The sequence below is a fragment of the Coregonus lavaretus genome (assembly GCF_964263955.1).
Source record: "Coregonus lavaretus genome assembly, chromosome: 23".
Classification (NCBI taxonomy): domain Eukaryota; kingdom Metazoa; phylum Chordata; class Actinopteri; order Salmoniformes; family Salmonidae; genus Coregonus; species Coregonus lavaretus.
The window spans coordinates 17,613,034-17,634,642 of record NC_140010.1 but is presented as its reverse complement, the minus strand read 5'-3'; the positions used below and the strand labels follow the sequence as shown (position 1 = coordinate 17,634,642).

General features: G+C 41.5%; 1 protein-coding gene across 1 annotated transcript in view; it reads right to left on the bottom strand.

Moving 5' to 3' along the window:
- Positions 1 to 11,218: 11,218 nt before the first annotated feature.
- Positions 11,219 to 21,609, bottom strand: part of LOC311099123 (cadherin-2-like) — a 99,774-nt gene continuing 89,383 nt past the window's right edge. The window contains exons 15-16 of the mRNA XM_084139775.1: positions 16,572 to 16,736; positions 11,219 to 12,770 (exon numbers count right to left, since the gene is read on the bottom strand). Coding sequence (XP_083995901.1) covers positions 12,564 to 12,770; positions 16,572 to 16,736 — 372 coding nt within the window. The 3' untranslated portion in view covers positions 11,219 to 12,563. The remainder of the gene's footprint in view (positions 12,771 to 16,571; positions 16,737 to 21,609) is intronic.

The following is a 21,609-nucleotide window of genomic DNA, read 5'->3' as shown; positions in this document are numbered from 1 at the left end:
TACGTTCATTCGTGGTTACGTTATGTATGACGAAAGCGCGTAAGTGCAAGCCCACAGACACCCATAGAGAATGTATTGAAAGCTTTGAAATGTGAAAAAAATTGATTTTACATGACAGGCTATGAGAGACTTCTGGGCGATTTTCAACCTGACTGAAATCGCCCAAAAAACGGGCGGGGCCATTTGAAGCACGACTTTAGCCTGATTTGACATTTAGTGGCTGTCAGATCAGACGTGAACACTGATAACTGCTGTTGCCGTGATATAATTTTTTATAAATTTATAAAAAAAAAAAAAAAAATTTTTTTTTTTTTTTTTTTAAATAATTGATTAGAAAAAAAATCCCTTCCTTTTCCCGTTTGGCAGTGCGTCGCCCATATCGCCCTATTGAACAAGCCGTCCCTGCTGGGGATGGGACCTGATAAATGAGAGCTGATAACTCAACAGCATAGCAGACAGAGAGCGAGAGAGACAGAATGGTTCTGTTGGAACAGAAGAGAGGGCAGGCCACACAGTATCGGTGTGGAGACAATAAGAACAGACGAGGCTGTAGATTCTAGATCAAGTATGTCTGCTGTTTGTTTGATCCCTGTTCTATAGTCTTTGATTCTAATGGAACAGGTCTCATTCTCTCTTTCTCTGTGGATTATTATAACACTCCATTGGGTTAGCATTTGCAGATTTAGGTCCCATGACAAAAATAATTAGCACTGTAACAAACCAATAGTACAATGCTGAAATGAGTGACGCCTCATATGAATGAGTAGATACACACAAATTAAAGCATTTGTCTATATTATTCGTATTATCTCTCTCTCTCTATTATTCCATGGGGCTAGCATCCTCAGCTGTTTTCACAAAGCTACCAGTCTTCTGATGAATAGTATTAACAATGACAAATCGCAACAGGGTTATGCTAAGGCTAGGGCTATGTGATTGATGCCTCATGAACAAATGGGTAGATACAGAGACAAATTAAATAATTTATCTAATCCTCCGGGTTAGATATGAACGGTGAGCTGTAACACACTTGCTTATTCATTGGATGGTGCCGGCAGGGGCCGCCGGCAGGGCGTGGGATGTGCCCCGTAAGAAGTACACTCTGCTTGAGGGCCTGGATTTTATGTCGACAGTTCTGGATGCATCCATCTTCCCAGGTCCACCAAAGGTCACAGGCTGCATAGTTTAGCAGCTGGTTTGCATCTAACTCCCTCTGTATTCTGCACGCCCCGTGACAGTCCCCATGCTGAGCTTGGGACCCACGACACTGTGACTGTAACCCTTGGGTGTTGGGGACATTAGTAATACACCTATCCAATCCACCAATATGATGGTCTTTGGAAAGTAAGGGGAATGAGTGCATGCAGTATTTTCCTGTGTATTTGGAGCTAGTGCTTGGCCCAATTAACTTAACTTAAACACAAATCCCTTGACATGTAACAAGGTAGATATTGTGTCCTAATGTGCGAAGACAACACAGTGAATAGTGTTGCCAGATCTTTTCTGTCACATTCATAAATTAAAAAGAGCAAATATTTACATGTATCCAGGTTTTAGTCAGTATTTAACTACATTAGCTAGAAATAGTAGCAAACAAACAAATATATTTATAGAATATTATGCATCTCTTTACCGGTTTGTCCTTTTCATGTCTGCACAACACTTCATATGTTTAACATATCACTGTCATTAATATTAATTGCTTTTGCAAATAATTATCCATTCAATGTAAGCTAAGATGTGCAAAATAAATATTCCTTCATATACAATTAATTTGCTTCTGCGTTTTTGGCACATCATAACACAATCAAAAGCATAAAATACATTACCCATTGATGTTCCTATTATTGCATTACCCATTGCTGTTCCCTATTTCTGAAAATGAGAATTCGATAAACACATTGTTGATACTACGGTAACTCTTACATTATATGTCACTCACTCCAACTCCAATATCATCACATATGAAATAACCAGAGTGATATCCTATTTGTGGTTTGGTCAATTGGATCTGAGTCCAGCTTTAGCTTGACTACAAGACGTGGCCCAGTTATAATGCTCCCATGGCTGTACCAGTATACTACAGTATGTTGGAGGGAGTGCCTGTGGAAGCAGGCTCTCTGACTGAGATTGCCCTGCATTCCTCTGGGGATAATCCTTGACCTTGTTGTGAAATTGAAGTGCAGCGTCAGAATATAAATGATTCCCTCCCTCCCTCTCTCTCACCCTCCCTCCCTCTCTCCCTCTCTACCTCCTATGGGGTTAAAAAAGGAAACAGGACTTAAGTACTGCTCTGATTTGAACCCATCTATTGGCGTGATCTGTACATGAAGACGATGGACGGAGGAGGAGGAGTGCCTGTAGAAGAGAGGAGCGATGGAGAAGACAACCTGTACTGGTGCCTATACAGCACAGCACTGAAAGGGGGAAACTGTAATCTGGTTATGTCTAAAGCATGTTTGGGTGGGGGTTGAACCATGTACCTTTACTGGAACATATGGAACAGAAAATGACACTATATACTTTCACTAATGGTTTTAGAGGAGGATGTGAACTATCATCTCAGATCAACCTTTCCTGCAGTCAAATAACCTAGTGGCCTCATTGGTGGAACGTTATTAATATCTTTCATAATTTTTGGAATGGCAAGCCAGACAAAATTAAACGGGCCTATTTATATAATGAATATGAACTCGGAGGGCAGAAATGATTAAATATTAAAGCATTGGACCTCTCACTAAAGGCTTCAGTCATACAAAAGCTATACTTAAATCTGAACTGGTTCTGTAGCAGATTAGTAAGTATGGCTCACCCCGTGTTCAAGAATGGCCTTTTTCCCTTTATTCACATTACAACCTATCAATTTCGGTTATTTGAAAATTAAGTCACGTCAAAAATATTGCTATTTTTAAAACAAGCCATAGAAAGCTGGTTGCAATTTCAGTTTAATCCACCAGAAAAGACAGAACAAATATTACAACAAATGTTATGGTTAAACTCAAATATACTAATTAATAAAAAATAAATGGGAAAAAATGTTTAAAAACTGTATAATCTTTGTAAAATATATCATAAATAGGACTGGTGGAGATATGTCACACATGCAATTAACAAAAATATATGGAAAGGTCTGCTCTATCCAAATTTACAACCAACTGATTGCAGCATTATCGCAAAAATGGAGGAGGCAAGTGGAAAGGGGAGAAGGTAAGGAACTTGTCTGTCGGCCCTGCATTAAAGACCAAAATTGGTTAAAGAAAATTGTGATAAATAAAAAGTATACCAGTTTCATTGATGGACCAAAAAATGGACAGCTGCGCCATACAGGTTGCAAAATAGCTGGGAAGAGAGTTTCGATGTACATTTACATATTTACATTTTAGTCATTTAGCAGACGCTCTTATCCAGAGCGACTTATAGTTAGTGAATACATTTTTTTTTTTTATACTGGTCCCCCGTGGGAATCGAACCCACAACCCTGGCGTTGCAAACGCCATGCTCTATCAACTGAGCTACATCCCTGCCAGCCATTCCCTCCCCTACCCTGGACGACGCTGGGCCAATTGTGCGCCGCCCATGAGTCTCCCGGTCGCGGCCGGCTGCGACAGAGCCTGGATTCGAACCAGGATCTAGTGGCACAGTTAGCACTGCGATGCAGTGCCTTAGACCACTGCGCCACTCAGGAGTCAAAGGGAGTTGGAGGGCCAATTCCATGGCACATATTTTTGTAACTGATACACAAAACGACGCCGGATTCAAAACTTTGAGTTTTTCAATTATTATACAAAATTCTTACAATCAATAGAATGTTATATATACTACATGACCAAAAGTATTTGGACACCTGCTCGTCGAACATCAAGGGCATTCAGGAGTTGGTCCCCCGTTTGCTGCTATAACAGCCTCCACTCTTCTGGAAAAGCTTTCCACTAGATGTTAGAACATTGCTGGGGGGATTTGCTTCCATTCGGCCACAAGTGTATTAGTGAGGTCAGGCACTGATGTTGGGCGATTAGGCCTGGCTCGCAGTTAGCGTTCCAATTCATCCCAAAGTTGTTTGATGGAGTTGAGGCCAGGGCTCTGTGCAGGCCAGTCAAGTTCTTCCACACTGATCTCGACAAACCATTTATGTATGGACCTCGCTTTGTGCACGGGGGCATTGTCATGCTGAAACAGGAAAGAGCCTTCCCCAAACTGTTGCCACAAAGTTGGAAGCACAGAATCGTCAAGAATGTCATTAAATTCTGTAGTGTTAAGATTTCCCTTCACTTGAACTAACGGACCTAGACCAAACCATGAAAAACAGCCCCAGAACATTATTCCTCCTCCACCAAACTTTACAGTTGGCACTATGCATTCGAGCAAGGATCATTCTCCTGGCATCCGCCAAACCCAGATTAGTCCGTTGGACTGCCAGATGGTGAAGCGTGATTCATCACTCCAGAGAATGCGTTTCCACTGCTCAAGAGTCCAATGGCGGCGAGCTTTACACCACTCCAGCCGACGCTTGGCATTGCTCGTGGTGATCTTAGGGTTGTGTGCGACTGCTCGGCCATGGAAACCCAGTTAATGAAGCTCCCGACAAACAGTTATTGTGCTGACGTTGCTTCCAGAGTCAGTTTGGAACTCGGTAGTAAGTGTTGCAACCGAAGACAGATGATTTTTATCCACTACACGCTTCAGCACTCGGCGGACCTGTTCTGTGAGCTTGTGTGGCCTACCAATTCGTGGCTGAGTTGTTGTTGACCCTAGACGTTTCCACTTCACAATAACAGCACTTACAGTTGACCAGGGCAGCTCTAGCAGGGCAGAAATTTGACAAACAGACTTGTTGGAAAGATGGCATCCTATGACGGTGCCACGTTGAAAGTCACTGAGCTATTCAGTAAGGCAATTCTACTGCCAATGTTTGTCTATGGAGATTGCATGGCGGTGTGCTCGATTTGATACACCTATCAGCAACGGGTGTGGCTGAATTAGCCGAATCCACTAATTTGAAGGGGTGTCCACATACTTTTGTATATATTGTCTATATGGGGGATACAACCATCTCAGCTCTGCAGAATTTGCTGTGAAGAGACAGAATCATTAGATCACTTGTTTTGGTACTGCCCATATGTAGCTTGTTTTCAGTCACAGGTTCAGGAATGGCTGCAGAATTGCAACATTTACCTGGAGCTAACTCTGCAAAGAGAACTGCTGGGTGATTTAAAAAGTAATAGTCAATCGATCAATAATATAATAATACTCTTAGCAAAGATGTTTATCTTTAATTTACAATCTGTAGAAACTATGAGAATAGAAAGGTTCAAAACTTTTGTGAAACATCACAGCAGAGTAAAAAATATATGGCAATTAGAAATCAGAACTGGATGGTCTTCAGGGATATATGGGAGGGGTTGAGGGTAGCTGAAGGGTGGGACTAAAAACAAACAAACAAAAGAAGATAACTGATGTAAAATATACTGTGTCCATAAAATGTATATAGTATGTATAAGCTGGAAGTAGAAGCCTAGGTATTGTTGTCCATTTGTTTACTCCAATTAGGGGAGGGATGGGTAGGGTTAGGGGAAAATAATAAAGAAGGAAAATACATTTAAAATTATATATACAATACCAGTCAAACGTTTGGACACACCTGCTAGTTTTGAACCTTTCTATTCTCATAGTTTCTACAAATTGTAAATTAAAGATAAACACCTTTGCTAAAAGTATTATTATATTATTGATTGATTGACTAGTACTTATAAATACACCTATTTCACTTTTGCATGTCAAATTCCCGAATGACCACTGTTGCACATTGCCACTTTTTTGAACAGATTAGATTATACTATTTAGAACGAGCAGCCAGCTCACGAATGAACGAGTGCACCAGGGAGAATGCAACAAGCAGCATGCAGATGCAATAAGTTAAAATACATTATCTACCTGGGGATAGCTAGCTAACATAATGTCACAAAGCATGATATGCGCTAGCCAGTTAACTTTCATTCTGAAATAACTTCATATTTTTCCGAGTTAGATATTAGCATAGAAAGACTTGGTATTGGCATGGGAGCTAACTAGCTAGCAAGCTACCAGCTAGCTATAGCTAGCTAGCTGCTTATGAAAGGTAGATAACTGGTTAATTTGACCCCAAAAATCGACCAAACTATTTCTCAAAATTACTAATGATTTTGATTATGCTTTGTGCCCCACTGGGAACTGTAGTTCAGGGAGACGGTTGTGTTCAGCCCAACTGGGAATTGTAGTTCAGGGAGCCGGTTGTGCTCAGCCCCACTGGGAATTGTAGTTCAGGGAGCCAGTTGTGCTCAGCCAAACAGGTGGACTGGACACGCATCATGAGTTCAGCCTAATTAGACAGTAGTTGGCTGGGAAGTCCTTCCACGGAATACAATGAAATAATAATATAATTGTTGGCCTTTTAAGGTTGAGGTAATTATTCCCTGTTTTGTAACTGGTAACTGCTCTGTGTTTGCTTATTGCAAGTCTTATCTTAGATATATTAATTATTACAACTTGATTGTTTCTCCTCATTAGGAAACAAAACATTAGGAACACCTTCCTAATATTGAGTTGCACCCCCTTTTGCCCTCAGAACAGCCTCAATTCGTCAGGGCATGGACTCTAAAAGGTGCTGAAAGCATTCCACAGGGATGCAAGCCCATGTTGACTCCAATGCTTCCCACAGTTGTGTGTAGTTGGCTGGATGTCCTTTGGATGGTGGACCATTCTTGATACACACAGGAAACTTTTGAGAGTGAAAAACCCAGCAGCGTTGCTCTTCTTGACAAACTCAAACTGGTGCGCCTGGCACCTACTACCATACCTTGTTCAAAGGCACTTCAATATTTTGTCTTGCCCATTCATCCTCTGAATGCCACACATACACAATCCAAGTCTCAATTGTCTCAAGGCTTAAAAATCCTTCTTTAACCTGTCGCCTCACCTTCATGTACACTGATTGAGGTGGATTTAACAAGTGACATCAAAAAGGGGTAATAGCTTTCACCTGGATTCACCTAGTCAGTCTATGTCATGGAAAGAGCAGATGTTCCTAATGTTTTGTACGCTCAGTGTATGACGTAGGTTTTTTTAATATGACTAGCAAACTCTACAGTGGCACCAACCACAGGATCCTACTCAGTTTATTATTCAGAGTTATTTCTAAACTGCATGGTGCATATCACATATCCAGTAAGTTGTGTTTCCATTTCCTAGGAAGTAGGGGTAAAGTGCTTAGCTACAGCTGAGTCAGATTTGGTATAGTATAGGTCACCTCCTTTAACATTGAGGTTTTCAATCTCAGACGCCGAGTGTGCAAAGCTGTCATCAAGGCAAAGGGTGACTACTTTGAAGAATCTAAAATATATTTTGGTTACTACATGATTCCATATGTGTTATTTCATAGTTTTGATGTCTTCAATATTATTCTACAATGTAGAAAATAGTAAAAATATAGAAAAACCCTTGAAGGGCTGGTGTTCTAAAACTTTTGTCAAAAAGTTTTGTTATATTTCAGTCTTCTGTGATGTGTATAAAGTGTAATATTGGGATGCAAACTCAAAATGTAATACATTTCAACTCTGTAGCTGACATGGTACAGGTGTCTTATTTTTTGTAAACCATGTGTGTGACGTGTATACTTTTGTTTCAAAGTAGATTTGTTTAAGACTACCAAGAAACACTGTGTGACCCTTGTTTAGCACACTGCAGTAAAAGGTTGCAGCAGAAAGATTCTATCATATCAACTCAGAGCAAGTCTTGACCATTACTAGCTCATCAAAGTGACTAGCTAACCAAAGTATGCCAGTCTGCTTTTGGCATCAGCCTCCATTGTTTGGTCAATCCCAAGGCCTAAGAAAGTTTTTTTCATTGGACGAGTGAGTCACCATCAACCACATCCGTTTCTGCCGGGACCATACTTAGCACAACAGTAGGGAAAGGAGCTCTGAGCTGGCATACTTCAGAGGTGAAATATGAATGTTAACAGACATAAAAGAAACCACAAAAAAAAAGACGTCTGAGATTGAAAACCTCAATGTTAAAGGAAGTGACCTATACTAAACCAAATCTGACTCAGCTGTAGCTAAGCACTTTACCCCTACTTCCTAGGAAATGGAAACACAACTTGCTTCAAAGGAATTATTGGATATGTGATATGCACCATGCAGTTTAGAAATAACTCTGAATAATAAACTGAGTAGGATCCTGTGGTTGGTGCCACTGTAGAGTTTGCTAGTCATATTAAAAAACCTATGTCATACACTGAGTGTACAAAACATTAGGAACATCTGCTCTTTCGATGACATAGACTGAATCCAGGTGAAAGTAATGACCCCTTTTTGATGTCACTTGGTAAATTCACCTCAATCAGTGTACATGAAGATGAGGAGACAGGTTAAAACATGATTTTTTAGCCTTGAGACAATTGATAGTTGGATTGTGTGTGTGGCATTCAGAGGATGAATGGGCAAGACAAACAAATTTAAGTGCCTTTGAACAAGGTATGGTAGTAGGTGCCAGGCGCACCCGTTTGAATGTGTCAAGAAGAGCAACACTGCTGGGTTTTTCACTCTCAAAAGTTTCCTATGTGTATCAACAATGGTCCACCATCCAAAGGACATCCAGCCAACTTGACACAATTGTGGGAAGCATTGGAGTCAACATGGGCTTGCATCCCTGTGGAATGCTTTCAACACCTTTTAGAGTCCATGCCCAGACGAATTGAGGCTGTTCTGAGGGCAAAAGGGGGTGCAACTCAATATTAGGAAGGTGTTCCTAATGTTTTGTTTCCTAATGAGGAGGAACTATAAAGTTGTAATAATTAATATATCTGATATAAGACTTGCAATAAGCAAACACAGAGCAGTTACCAGTTACAAAACAAGGAATAATTACCTCAACCGTCCCTGAGCGGGAACAGACTCAAAGCTGAATAATAGACTATTGTTGTCCACTCCCAGAGGCTAAATTCTTGGGAGGATTTGAGACCTATGCTTCAATTTGAACTCCCCCTTTTTGAATTAACTGCCAAAGGCTCTGTAGGCATGGGGTTGTGTGCACACTCCAGACTTTGAGCCCAGACCCATCACCCCACCCAACAATTATATTTTTATTTCATTGTATTCCGTGGAAGGACTTCCCAGCCAACTACTGTCTAATTAGGCTGAACTCATGATGCGTGTCCAGTCCACCTGTTTGGCTGAGCACAACTGGCTCCCTGGACTATAATTCCCAGTGGGGCTGAGCACAACCGGCTCCCTGAACTACAATTCCCAGTCGGGCTGAGCACAACCGTCTCTCTGAACTACAATTCCCAGTTGAGATTAACATAACCGTCTCCCCGAACTACAGTTCCCAGTGGGGCACAAAGCATGATCAAAATCATTAGCCAGCTACAGTAAGTTTGAGAAATAGTTTGATAGATTCCTTGGGTCAAATTAACCAGTTATCTACCTTTCATAAGCAGCTAGCTAGCTATAGCTAGCTGATAGCTTACTAGCTATTTAGCTCCCATACCAATACCAAGTCTTTCTATGCTAATATCTAACTCAGAAATATGAAGTTATTTCAGAATGAAAGTTAACTGGCTAGCGCATATCATGCTTTGTGACATTATGTTAGGTAGCTATCCCCAGGTAGATAATGTATTTTAACTTATTGTATCTTCATGCTGCTTGTTGCATTCTCCCTGGTGCACTCGTTCATTCGTGAGCTGGCTGCTCATTCTAAATAGTATAATCTAATCTGTTCAAAACAGTGGCAACATGTGCAACAGTGGTCATTCGGCTTTTGACATGCAAAAGTGAAATAGCATGCAAAAAAACATGCTGTTTTGTTGACAACTCCAACCACCTCGCGACCCGGTTATTCAGCCAATCAGCGGCCGCCACTGTGACTGACGTGTTTGTGACAGCAGCATCCTGATATGTTATGTGCATGATAGCTGGAGCAGTAGTTAGTGTGACACCCCTCCATCTCTCCTCCTCTCACACATTTTTTTATTCTCACACCTACTTCCCACAGGTCCCTGGTGACCAGTATACATGCACATCCCCTGAGGGCAGAGCCATGATGGGCTGAGTGTCCTACCTCTCACTAGGTCAGCTAGCTCCTCTCTGGACTGTTATACACTCCAGAACCAGGCAGATAACAGCTGGCTGTAGCTGATTGATATGGCCTTGATGACCTTTTGACCTTGATTTGGTGAGGAGGACATAAGAAGAGATATACTAAATATCTGTTTTATGCCCTCTGGATATTGACCAGAAAACTCAAGTCACTATTCGTATTTACTGTAAACAAACATTTACAGGAGGCTGAAGAAATTTGGCTTAACACCTAAAACCCTCACAAACTTTTACAGATGCACAATTGAGAGCATCCTGTCGGGCTGGTATCACCGCCTGGTACGGCAACTGCACCGCCCACAACCGCAGGGCTCTCCAGAGGGTGGTGCGGTCCGCCGAACACATTACCGGGGGCAAACTATCCGCCCTCCAAGACACATACAGCACCCGATGTCACAGGAAGGCCAAAAAGATCATCAAGGACATCAACCACCCAAGCCACTGCCTGTTCACCCCTCTATCATCCAGAAGGCGAGGTCAGTACAGGTGCATCAAAGCTGGGACCGAGAGAATGAACAACAGCTTCTATCTCAAGGCCATCAGACTGTTAAATAGCCATCACTAGCACATTAGAGGCTGCTGCTGCCTATTGAAATCACTGGCCACTTTAAGAAATGGAACACTAGTCACTTTAATAATGTTTACATATCTTGCACTACTCATCTCATATGTATATACTGCATTCTATTCTATAATATTCTACTGTATCTTAGTCCATGCCGCTCTGTCATTGCTTGTCCATATATGTATATATTCTTAAATTCCATTCCTTACTAGTTTTGTGTGTATTGGGTATATGTTGTGAAATTGTTAGATATTACTTGTTAGATATTACTGCACTGTCAGAGCTAGAAGCACAAGCATTTCGCTACACCCGCTATAACATCTGCTAAACACGTGTATGTGACAAATAAAATGTGATTTGATTTGACAACAAACTGATATGAAATTAAGTGTTGAATACGTATTCCTCCTCTTGGTAGAAAAAGGTACAATCAAAAAATGTTGGTCAATAGCTACTTTTTATTCATAAGAAACAATGCTGAGTTTGAGGAATAAACAAATAAATAAAGAGACAATCGTCAGCTCCAAAATTAGCATTTTATTCAGATGGTTGGGGTCAGAGATGTATCATTTGTATTCCAGTACATACGATTATCCACAAAGCTTCAGACAAAAACCTTTCCCAGTCTTAAAGCTGATTCAGTAATTAGTGCCAACGGTGGGTGCCACAACACCCCACTCACACCCTTTTTTTTTGGTACAAATTCAAACAGTTGTGCTGACAAGATAGCTATTTTTTCATTTGTTTTGTTCAGATGTTTTTCTTTATTTTATACAAAAGACTCTCTTAACCTAACTTCTACACATGTAATGTCAGCCGGTTGAAATTTATCTGCTTTGTAAATACATTTTGTAAATAACATTTTTTCATTATTTTTGTTGTCGTGAAAAGATAAAAACATGCAAAAACTTTAATTTGTAGTCCAAATTATACATTTACAAGTTCAGAACTTTTTGCACTGCTTCATAGACTACATCAAAAAAAAAAAGAAACATTATGTACAAACATTTTCTTTACAGTGAAGAAAAAGTTGAAGGTACCAGATGATGACCAAGGCAAATGAAGTGTACATGGATTAGAATAAAATAAACAGTTGCTGTTTTTGTAAAATACTACACCACTTCAGAAAAAAAGGAAAAAAATGTATTCCGCTACAAAAGTATCATTTATGACTCCCTTTATTTGCAACCAGCTGCATAAGTTAAATGTTTTAGTGAAAAAAGTCAAAAATTCTAGCATACTGTACAGTGCTGTTCTCAATTGTTTCTCCCCATCCAAGTTAACAAAGGATCCTTCATCATCTCTTGCTCTTGGTAATTCACTTAAATAATCATTGTTCAACAAACAGCAGTATTGTGTAACCAAAAAAAGCATGTAGAAGCATACCATAGTTTAACATACTTTATGTTTTGAAAGCACTCCAAAAGTCAGTACCATTAAAGCCTTGAACATAAAACTAATCATTCAGATCCCAAAAAATGTACAAAAAGGCACATTATATCCCAGTGCTTCTGTACTGTGAAATTCAAGTGTAACTGAGCGCTCTCAATATCAACGATCCAAACAGTGACAGTTCTCCAATGTTCCCTCCCCTTCTCCAAAACTGGACCACACTTAAGCCTTCAACAAGCATATGTATGCGTAGACTACAACAATAAGCATAGGTTGGTTGTTTTTGGAAAATATTTTGAAATTATGCTGTAATTTTTTGTACTTTTCTGTCATTGTTCCTGTCACCACTCTTTCAGGGGAATATCGGTAATCAGAAGCTGTCCACGTCCATCGAGAGGAAAACAAAATATATTTTCTATTTTCCTGGGTTCACCATTCTTTGTCATCTTGTTTTTTGTAGGCCTTGTCTCCTAGTCGTCGCTCCCTCCGTACATGTCTGCCAGTTTTCTGAAGCGAGGGCCCCAGTCGTTGAGGTAATCGTAGTCCTGGTCCCCTCCACTGCTGGAGGAGTTGAGGGAGCTTAGGGAGCCGGCTGTGGAACCACTGCCCTCGTAGTCGAACACCAGCAGGGAGTCGTAGGGCGGGGCTGTGGGGTCGTTGTCTGCCGCCTTAAGTCCCTGGACAGACAGGATGAAATAAAATAACACGGTTAGAGGAGTGAGGAGATTAAGGCCTGCCAGTCCACCACGACAGACCCAGACCCTGTCTGACTACAGCTACAAGATGCCATTCTTATCCCCCACTTCCACCTAAACAGGCTAATTTTAGACACATTTCTTTCATGTTTTCCTCCCTTCTGCATGATCAGAAAATCAGGTCCGGCTCTAACTGTCTGTCTGCAGCACAGCATTTTGGCTGTGATTCTCCCTGATGTTTCTGGCATTCAGGATTATCCAGAACTTGATCAAATGCTGAGATTGAGCATGACCAAATGCCTCAGCTCACTGGAAGGCTGCCACTGATGAGCTAGCCCTCCATCCTCAACCCTCCTTTACTCCCATCTCCACGGGTGCTGCCTGAGGGGCTTGGAGCGCTGACAGGAGGAGATCACTGTAGTGGCACTGACAATATGCCAGCTATCGCCACCACATTCTGGACCATGATGTAGTACTACATACCCACTTCATTTAATGTGTTCCAAAACTATGAATGAGCACTGGGGAATGGTGAAGAAGTGCAGAGCAGCGTGTGTGTGTGTGTGTATGTGTGTGTGCGAGTGCATGTATGTATTTGTTCCAGTGCGTGTGTTCCAGAGGGTAGGGTGGGAATGGGGGGGGGGTTAACATTCCCAGAAACTCTCATAGCTGCGTGAGATGTCCTTATGGGTTGATATTGTTTTCCAAGCCCATTCCTGGATAGATTGCTTATCTAGCATTGGAGATGTGCTCTGGCCATGAACCGAATTGGGCCCAGGCCCGAATCCAATCTCTTATGACTGCCACTGAGGAAATCTAACAAATAATAACTAAATTAAAAGAAACCGAGCACAACACAGAGACACAACCGAGACATTAGGCTCATTGGAAACATGTCAGAGATGTATTGGAGCTCTTCCACTTTGTTATTACAACACTGCTACCACTTTCTCTCTCTTTCTCTGTCTCTCTCTCTCTCTTTCTCTTTCTCTCTCTTTCTCTCTCTTTCTCTGTCTCTCTCTCTGTCTCTCTCTCTGTCTCTCTCTCTGTCTCTCTCTCTGTCTCTCTCTCTGTCTCGGTCTCTCTCTCGAAAAAAGAATAGATTGAAACAAAGTGCCTCGACGCGTAGTGATTATTTTCCACTTGTTAGCCTTCGCTAAATGTTTGCTCAGGGCTGTAGCGCTGATAATTTGGTGGGAAATATGACAGAGGGATCGTTCATTACAATTACAGCGATCACTGGTCCGGTGGATAGAGCCCCATCCGGCATTACCACCACCCTACTGGCAGTGTGACAAAGTAAGCCAATCACAGAGCTTCATCCTCCTAATTCCACTAAGATTGAATCATCCACTGTGTGAGAGAGACAATGGTCCATCTTAAGAAAACATTGTGCTGTCCTGTCCTTCTTTATCTACCCTGACTTCCCCCGCTGTTCCACTGGTCACAATACAGGTCTCTGATTGAATTGAATAAACATCCTATTCAGAGATTTGCAGTAGCAAGTTTCTCTGTTCATTTCACCAGTTGAAATGTTGAATTGAAAAATGTTCCTCCCAATAACACTATCCAAATCTTTAATCTAAAACTGTGTGTGAACTTTTCATCCAGCATCTGTGGCCAACAAAAGGTGATGTCCGGTGAGGCTGATTTCCCAGACATTACCTCCCTGAGCGGGAACAGACTCAAAGCTGAATAATAAACTATTGTTGTCCACTCCCAGAGGCTAAATTCTTGGGAGGATTTGAGACCTATGCTTCAATTTGAACTCCCCCTTTTTGAATTAACTGCCAAAGGCTCTGTAGGCATGGGGTTGTGTGCACACTCCAGACTTTGAGCCCAGACCCATCACCCCACCCTCACCCCCCTCCACCCCCTATCCCTGGGCAGCCAGGTCAGATTCCAACCCCAATGACAACAAGGCATAAACTAGCTGCCAGCAGGGTGTAGTGTATAGAATCTACCATGACCGCCTGTGTGTGTGTTTGTGTGTTTGTGTGTTATGGGAAACAGGCTGACATGTACTGCCTGTAATGTGGATGTCTGGGTCAGGATACTCCGGCCCACAAAGAACACATAAAACAGCAGACTTTTCTCTGCTCCAAGAAGTTGCTCAGTTTCGCAACTTTTTTTTACACACTGGACAAAACACTCAAACTCACTCTATATAAATTGAGCTGACATGAGCATTACGTGTATTCAGGACTTTTCTGAGAGAGTGAGAGAGCGAAGGAGGGGGAATGGGAGAGATATAGCGTGAGTAGGGGAAGCTGAGCTGAAAGGGCACGTTCTAATCTAAAAACATGGGAATAGGCCAAAAACTGGGAGAGGGAGAGAACTCCCTTTGTAATACTGTGAAAGTATTGTCTGTTGGAGCTGGTGAAGAATATATGACTGTCTTTTTCATTATAAATTCCCTCGCTGGACTCAATGGTGGCCTGAGGCAAGCGAGGCCATGTTGAACAGAACAGGGTGCCTCTATGGAAAGCCAATGTGCTTCTCTCTTTCTCATCCCACTAGATATCTACAGAGTGACGTCTAAAGCTATAACTCCATCCCATGCTGCACGGCTAAGATAAACGTGAACTCTCTTTGTATCCTCATAATATTATAATTACATGTGTGGATTTAGCTCATTTAAATTGGACACATTATAAATAGTGAAGTTTTATCAGAGAACAAAAAAAGTGAGTATCTCAATAACCAGGTTTCCATCCAACCTTTTTATGTAAGTAAAGTACATGACGGATAAAAAATGTCATGACAGGCCTGATGGAAACAGAAACAATTTTTGGTAAACTTTCCAAATAATTTCGACAAAACAACGCTAGACAAGGTGGGATCTTTTTATGTCAGTCAAATTAATTAATGTGAGAAATGTCAGTGGAAACACTTTTCTGCGCAAATATCGATATAATAACCATCATATCAAAGAACATTTGGAGTCACATGATGAGATGTTTTGTGGTCCTCCAACTACGACTTGTCGGGAAAGCATGCAGTTTATTAGGCTACAGATTAAATAAAGTATGATGAACTTCACAGGGTGGTGAAAGTGCAAGGTGATGTGGTCCTCTGTAGCTCAGCTGGTAGAGCACGGCGCTTGTAACGCCAGGGTAGTGGGTTCGATCCCCGGGACCACCCATACACAAAAATGTATGCACGCATGACTGTAAGTCGCTTTGGATAAAAGCGTCTGCTAAATGGCATATTATTATTATTATTTATGAGCTTGATGCTCCTTTCCAATAAATATTGAGGGTCTTATTCTGGTGACCTGATAATTGATGCTTGGTTGACGTTTGACAAATACAAATAATCTTGCTCTTTTGTCCATAATAATAATCTCATCATGTAGGCTATATGTGGACTCTATCTGCACTCTATCTGCGCTGTTGGCTAGAGCGCATGTGCCAATACCAGAGTGGACACACTTTATAATGCAACATTTCTTGTGAGAAAACCATCAATAGAGTTGAAAATGCGATGGAAACCCATTTAACTTGTATTTTTTATTCGGTACATTGGGAATTTAACCGCAAAAGGTATTTTTATGTGCACTACATCATCACGCACAGCCTTTTATCTGCAACAAGTCAATCTGATGGAAACACATCTCTGGTGGGAAAATGTAAGTTGTTTTTATGCAGATTTTAGAATATTTGCATGACAATTGAATTAAATAATTATCTGAATCCTCCTGATCTTGCCATTGACAATGGACTTTGAGAGGGAGGCGATTTCCTCTCCCTGTTGCATTACTCTAGATGTTTGTTTGTTTACCTCGTTGATGAAGTCTCCGATGTCCCCTGGGTGTGGGGCTGCTGACCTTATGGGGTACTGGGGCTCGGGGTGCAGCGGCCTCTCGTCCATACGCCGGATCCCCACGGGCTTGATGGCATCAGGCTCTATCGTGTCGGGCTGCTGGAGCTGGCTCAGGTCGTAATCCTGGAAGGGAGGGGGAGAGGAGAGACAGATGGGATTCAGCAAGGAGCCAGAGACAAGTGGATATCCTCACAGAGCTGGGGAGAGGAGCTTGGCATGGGCAGAACCCCCCAACCGGACCCAGACTCAGATCCATACACAACACAGGAGGTTGGTGGCACCTTAATTGGGGAGGACGGGCTCATGGTAATGGCTGGACCGGAATCAGTGGAATGGTATCAAATACATCAAACACATGGTCTACATAACGGTGCATTGTTGATACTGTTGCTACCTTGTATCATTAGAGCTAAGAAACCTATCAATGGGTGGACTTTAGACTGTTTGTAAACACCACTTAGACAGTTAGCTGCTTTTAACCAGATCCAGCGTCAGGGTTAAGGCTAAGAAACAGAGCATCAGTCGACAAGACAGTTGCAATAGAGAGGTGTTCTTCTGGAAGCGTGCGCAGGAAACTGTTCTGCTCTAATCAGGCCCCAGGCATGGAATAGCGGATATGCATAAGCCATTAATTATCCTATTAACATTGCCAAGGCAACCTGACTGGCTTGTTTGGTTTGTGCAGTGTCGAGAGAGAGAAAGAGAGAGAGAGAGAGAGAGAGAGTTGTGATGTGGATGAGAAGACAGCAGTGAGGAGCTGGACTGATATGCTATCAGAGAAGATATGATGGAGAGAATGCCATGGGAGAATAGCTGTGTGTTTAATAAGCGTGTATGATGGATTGTCCCTCAGCAGATCTTCAGTAATCCATCCATCTCTAATATCCCCCTTCAAAATTGTCCCTGCTCACTTGCACATATAACTATGCATATTTACACACACACACACACACACACGCACAGACAAACACATGCATGAACGCACACACATGCAAATCCTCCCAAACATTTGCATGATTAAAGATGGACCATATAAACACATACAGTGCCTTCAGAAAGTATTCACACCCCTTGACATTTTCAAAATGTTGTTGTGTTACAGCCTGAATTTAAAATGGATTACATTTAGATTATTTATTTTTTTACTGGCCTACACACAATACCACCTAATGTCAAATTAAAAATTAATTAAAAATGAAAAGCTGAAAAAAGTATTCAACCCTTATGTTATGGCAAACCTAAATAAATTCAGGAGTAAACATTTGCTTAACAAGTCACATAACAAGATGCATAGACTCACTCTGCGTGAAATAATAGTGTTTAACATGATTTTTGAATGACTACCTCATCTATGTACCCCACACATACAATTATCTGTAAGGTCCCTCAGTCGAGCAGTGAATGTCAAACACAGATTCAACCACAAAGACCAGAAAGGTTTTCCAATGCCTCGCAAAGAAGGACACCTATTGGTAGATGGGTAAAAAATACAAGTTATTAAAGTTATTAATTACACTTTGGATGGTGTATCAATACACCCAGTCACTACAAAGATACAGGCGTCCTTCCTAACTCAGTTGCCGGAGAGAAAGGAATCCGCTCAGGGATTTCACCATGAGGCCAATGGTGACTAAAACGGTTACAGAGTTTAATGGCTGTGATAGGAGAAAACCGAGGATGGATCAACAACATTGTAGTTATTCCACAATACTAACCTAATTGACAGAGGGAAAATAAGGAAGCCTGTACAGAATAAATATATTCCAAAACATGCATCCTGTTTGCAAGAAGGCACTAAAGCAATACTCCAAAGCAATTCACTTTTTGTCCTGAATACAAAGTGTTATGTTTGGGGCAGGCAAATCCAATACAACACATTACCGAGTACCACTCTCCATATTTTCAAGCATAGTGGTGGCTGCATCATGTTATGGGTATGCTTGTAATTGTTAAGGACTGGGGAGCTTTTCAGGATAAAAAAAGAAGCGGAATGGAGCTAAGCACAGGCAAAATCCTAGAGGAAAACCTGGTTCAGTCTGCTTTCCACCAGACACTGCGAGACTAATTCAGCTTTCAGCAGGACAATAACCTAAAATACAAGGGCAAATCTATACTGGAGTTGCTTACCAAGAAGACAGTGAATGTTCCTGAGTGGCCGAGTTACAGTTTTGACTTGAATCTACTTTAAAATCTATGGTAAGATCTGAAAATGGTTGTCTAGCGATGATCAACAACCAATTTTGAAAATAATAATGGGCAAATCCCCCCATTCCTTTCCTTTTTGGAAAGCTCTTAGAGACTTAGAAAGACTCTCTGCCAAAAGTGCTTCTACAAAGTATTGACTCATGGGTGTGAATACTTATGTAAATGAGATATTTCTGTATTTCATTTTCAATACATTTTCAATTATTCCTAAAAACATGTTTTAACTTTGTCATTATGGGGTATAGTGTGTATATGGGTGAGCATTTTTATTTATTTAATGTAACACAACAAAATGTGGAAGAAGTGAAGAGGTATGAATATTTTCTGACAAAACTATATATGAATAGACACAAACAAAGACACACAAAATGTTGTTCATATAAACACATGTATCATGTTTATTTTAATATAAACACATGTATCATGTTTATCTTAATATAAACATCCAAACACACAGATTGACAGTGCGTGTAAAACAACAATTCCATGGCGAATAACCATTTCCCCTCGCATTGGCTGGAAGGGGACAATGGCCGTTACACATCCTAGAGCAGAACACCATGTGTGCGTCCCCTCTTGCCGCCGTCCTCCTCCCAGCCCATCTCCCTGTGACCCTTCCATTACCTTCTACACTACAGGGTCATCCCAGAGGTCAGGGCTTAGTGACAGAAAACTGCACCATCAAATTACAGACACAGAGCCACAACTGGATAATGATAACACGCTATGCCCTCAAGGTAACCATTCTTCACACATCACACAACTAAGCACCAACCCACGGACATATTGTTTCCCCTGCCACGCCCGGACAACACATTGAATCACAAACACTGTGGCTGGACATTCCAATGTTGGACACTGGCCTCCACTTGATCTTAAAATGGGTGGAGCTGGAAAGTTAACAACCACAACAACATCGGATAAACAAACTCATCATGTAAGGGGAGGCCATATTTTCACTTAAAATATCTATTTAATATTCTGCTTAAAGCGAAGGTATGGCTGACGATGGCCCTGAGCTGCACCTATTGACTGACTCTGCATCCTTCCTCTAAGAGTATTTAAGAGGTTATTGTTTTCCACCCTTTTTTGTCTTTTGACAATTGAATTATTAATTAGGACACCTGCTGTGGCTGCATAAACAGGTTTGTTCTGTCAAGACAAAATAGTCCGGTGGTAATTTAATAACTGTTATTCCAGATAATGAAAGGACGCATCTTCAAACTATTTTGTTTGTGTGGCCTCGAAAATATCAATTTCCATATGTATTTGGAAGACTATATCATATGCAGCTTTCTACTGTGGTCCTTTGAAAAACTTGACAGCGATCAACAGGTCACACTTTATTTGGATAGTCCCATGTAGATGATCTAAAGATTGTCATACTATCAACAAACGACCTGTTGATAAGCAAATGCTTGCTAAGGTTAGGGTTAGCTTTAGAATAAGGGTTAGGGTAAGGTTAGGGCTAGGGTAAGGGTTAAGTTCAGGGTTAGGATAAGGGTTAAGGGTTAAGGGTTAGGGTTAGTGGATAATTAGTTTAAATGTTGTTGACAGTTATTCAACATATACAAAGTTACTCCGCATCTACAAACCATCTACTTGGGACTATCCAAATAAAGTGTTCCCCAAAAAAGTACTTCAGTTTGAAACTGCATTTATGTGCAGGCAGGGCTAAATGAACACTCATCACGATTGAGTTTATCTATCAACTTACAAAACTTTAACTTCCACAGAAGTTTCTGGAATTTGATATTCTTTGTGCACCACATTATTCTCCACTTCACCACGTGGTAGAATGAGTGCCACCTGGACTAATAAAAACCCAGGCAATGGCAGTCAGCAACTAAAATAAAATACTTCAAGTGCGCCGAGCGGCCACTGGTCTGACACTTCAATTTCCTCGCCAGCGGGAGAGATAGGGAGAACAGAGGTGAGGCATTATATAGTCCACATCACTGGGGCAGTCCGGTTCATTTTTTACCCACAATACAACCCAGACGGACTGACTTCCAGATTCCATAGACAAGACCATTTCCTTCTGATGTCCAGCCCTCCTCCTCCACCTAGCTCAAAATGGAAGCTTGTTTTCTTTCGATAAATATTAAATATGTTACCCTTCCTGCGTCTACGTTCTTTGAGGAGGGTTATATCACAGTGTCTTCAGACATTACTGTTTGTGTGTGTGTGCACATCCTTATGCGTGTGTGCCTCTGTGTACGTGTGCCTGTATGTGTGTGTGTGCCTGTTCGTGTGTGGGCCTGTGTGTGTGTGTGTGTGTGTGTGCCTATGTGTGTGTGTGCCTGTGTGTGTGTGTGTGTGCCTGTGTGTGTGTGTGTGTGCCTGTTCGTGTGTGTGTGTGTGCCTGTGTGTGTATGTGTGCCTGTGTGTGTATGTGTTCCTGTGTGTGTATGTGTGTGTGTGTGTGCCTATGTGTGTGTGTGTGTGTGCCTATGTGGCTGTGTGTGTGTGTTTGCCTGTGTGTGTGTGTGTGTGTGTGTGTGTGTGTGTGTGTGTGCCTGTGTGTGTGCACGCTCCCTCCTGCCCAATCAATGGTAGATATGTAGATGGAGCTTCATTATAACACAGCAGCAGATGTCTGTCTCCCAATTACATTATCCCTGCAATAACCCGCCCTGAACACTCATCTCCAGTCTACACTACCTGGCCCAGTGTGAGGAGTCCATCACAAAATGGGCCCATGGCAAGAACACACTCCATTTGTGAATGATATTACCAGACATTTACTAAATCATTCCCTTGTGTTAACTGGAGTTTATTACAACAAGTG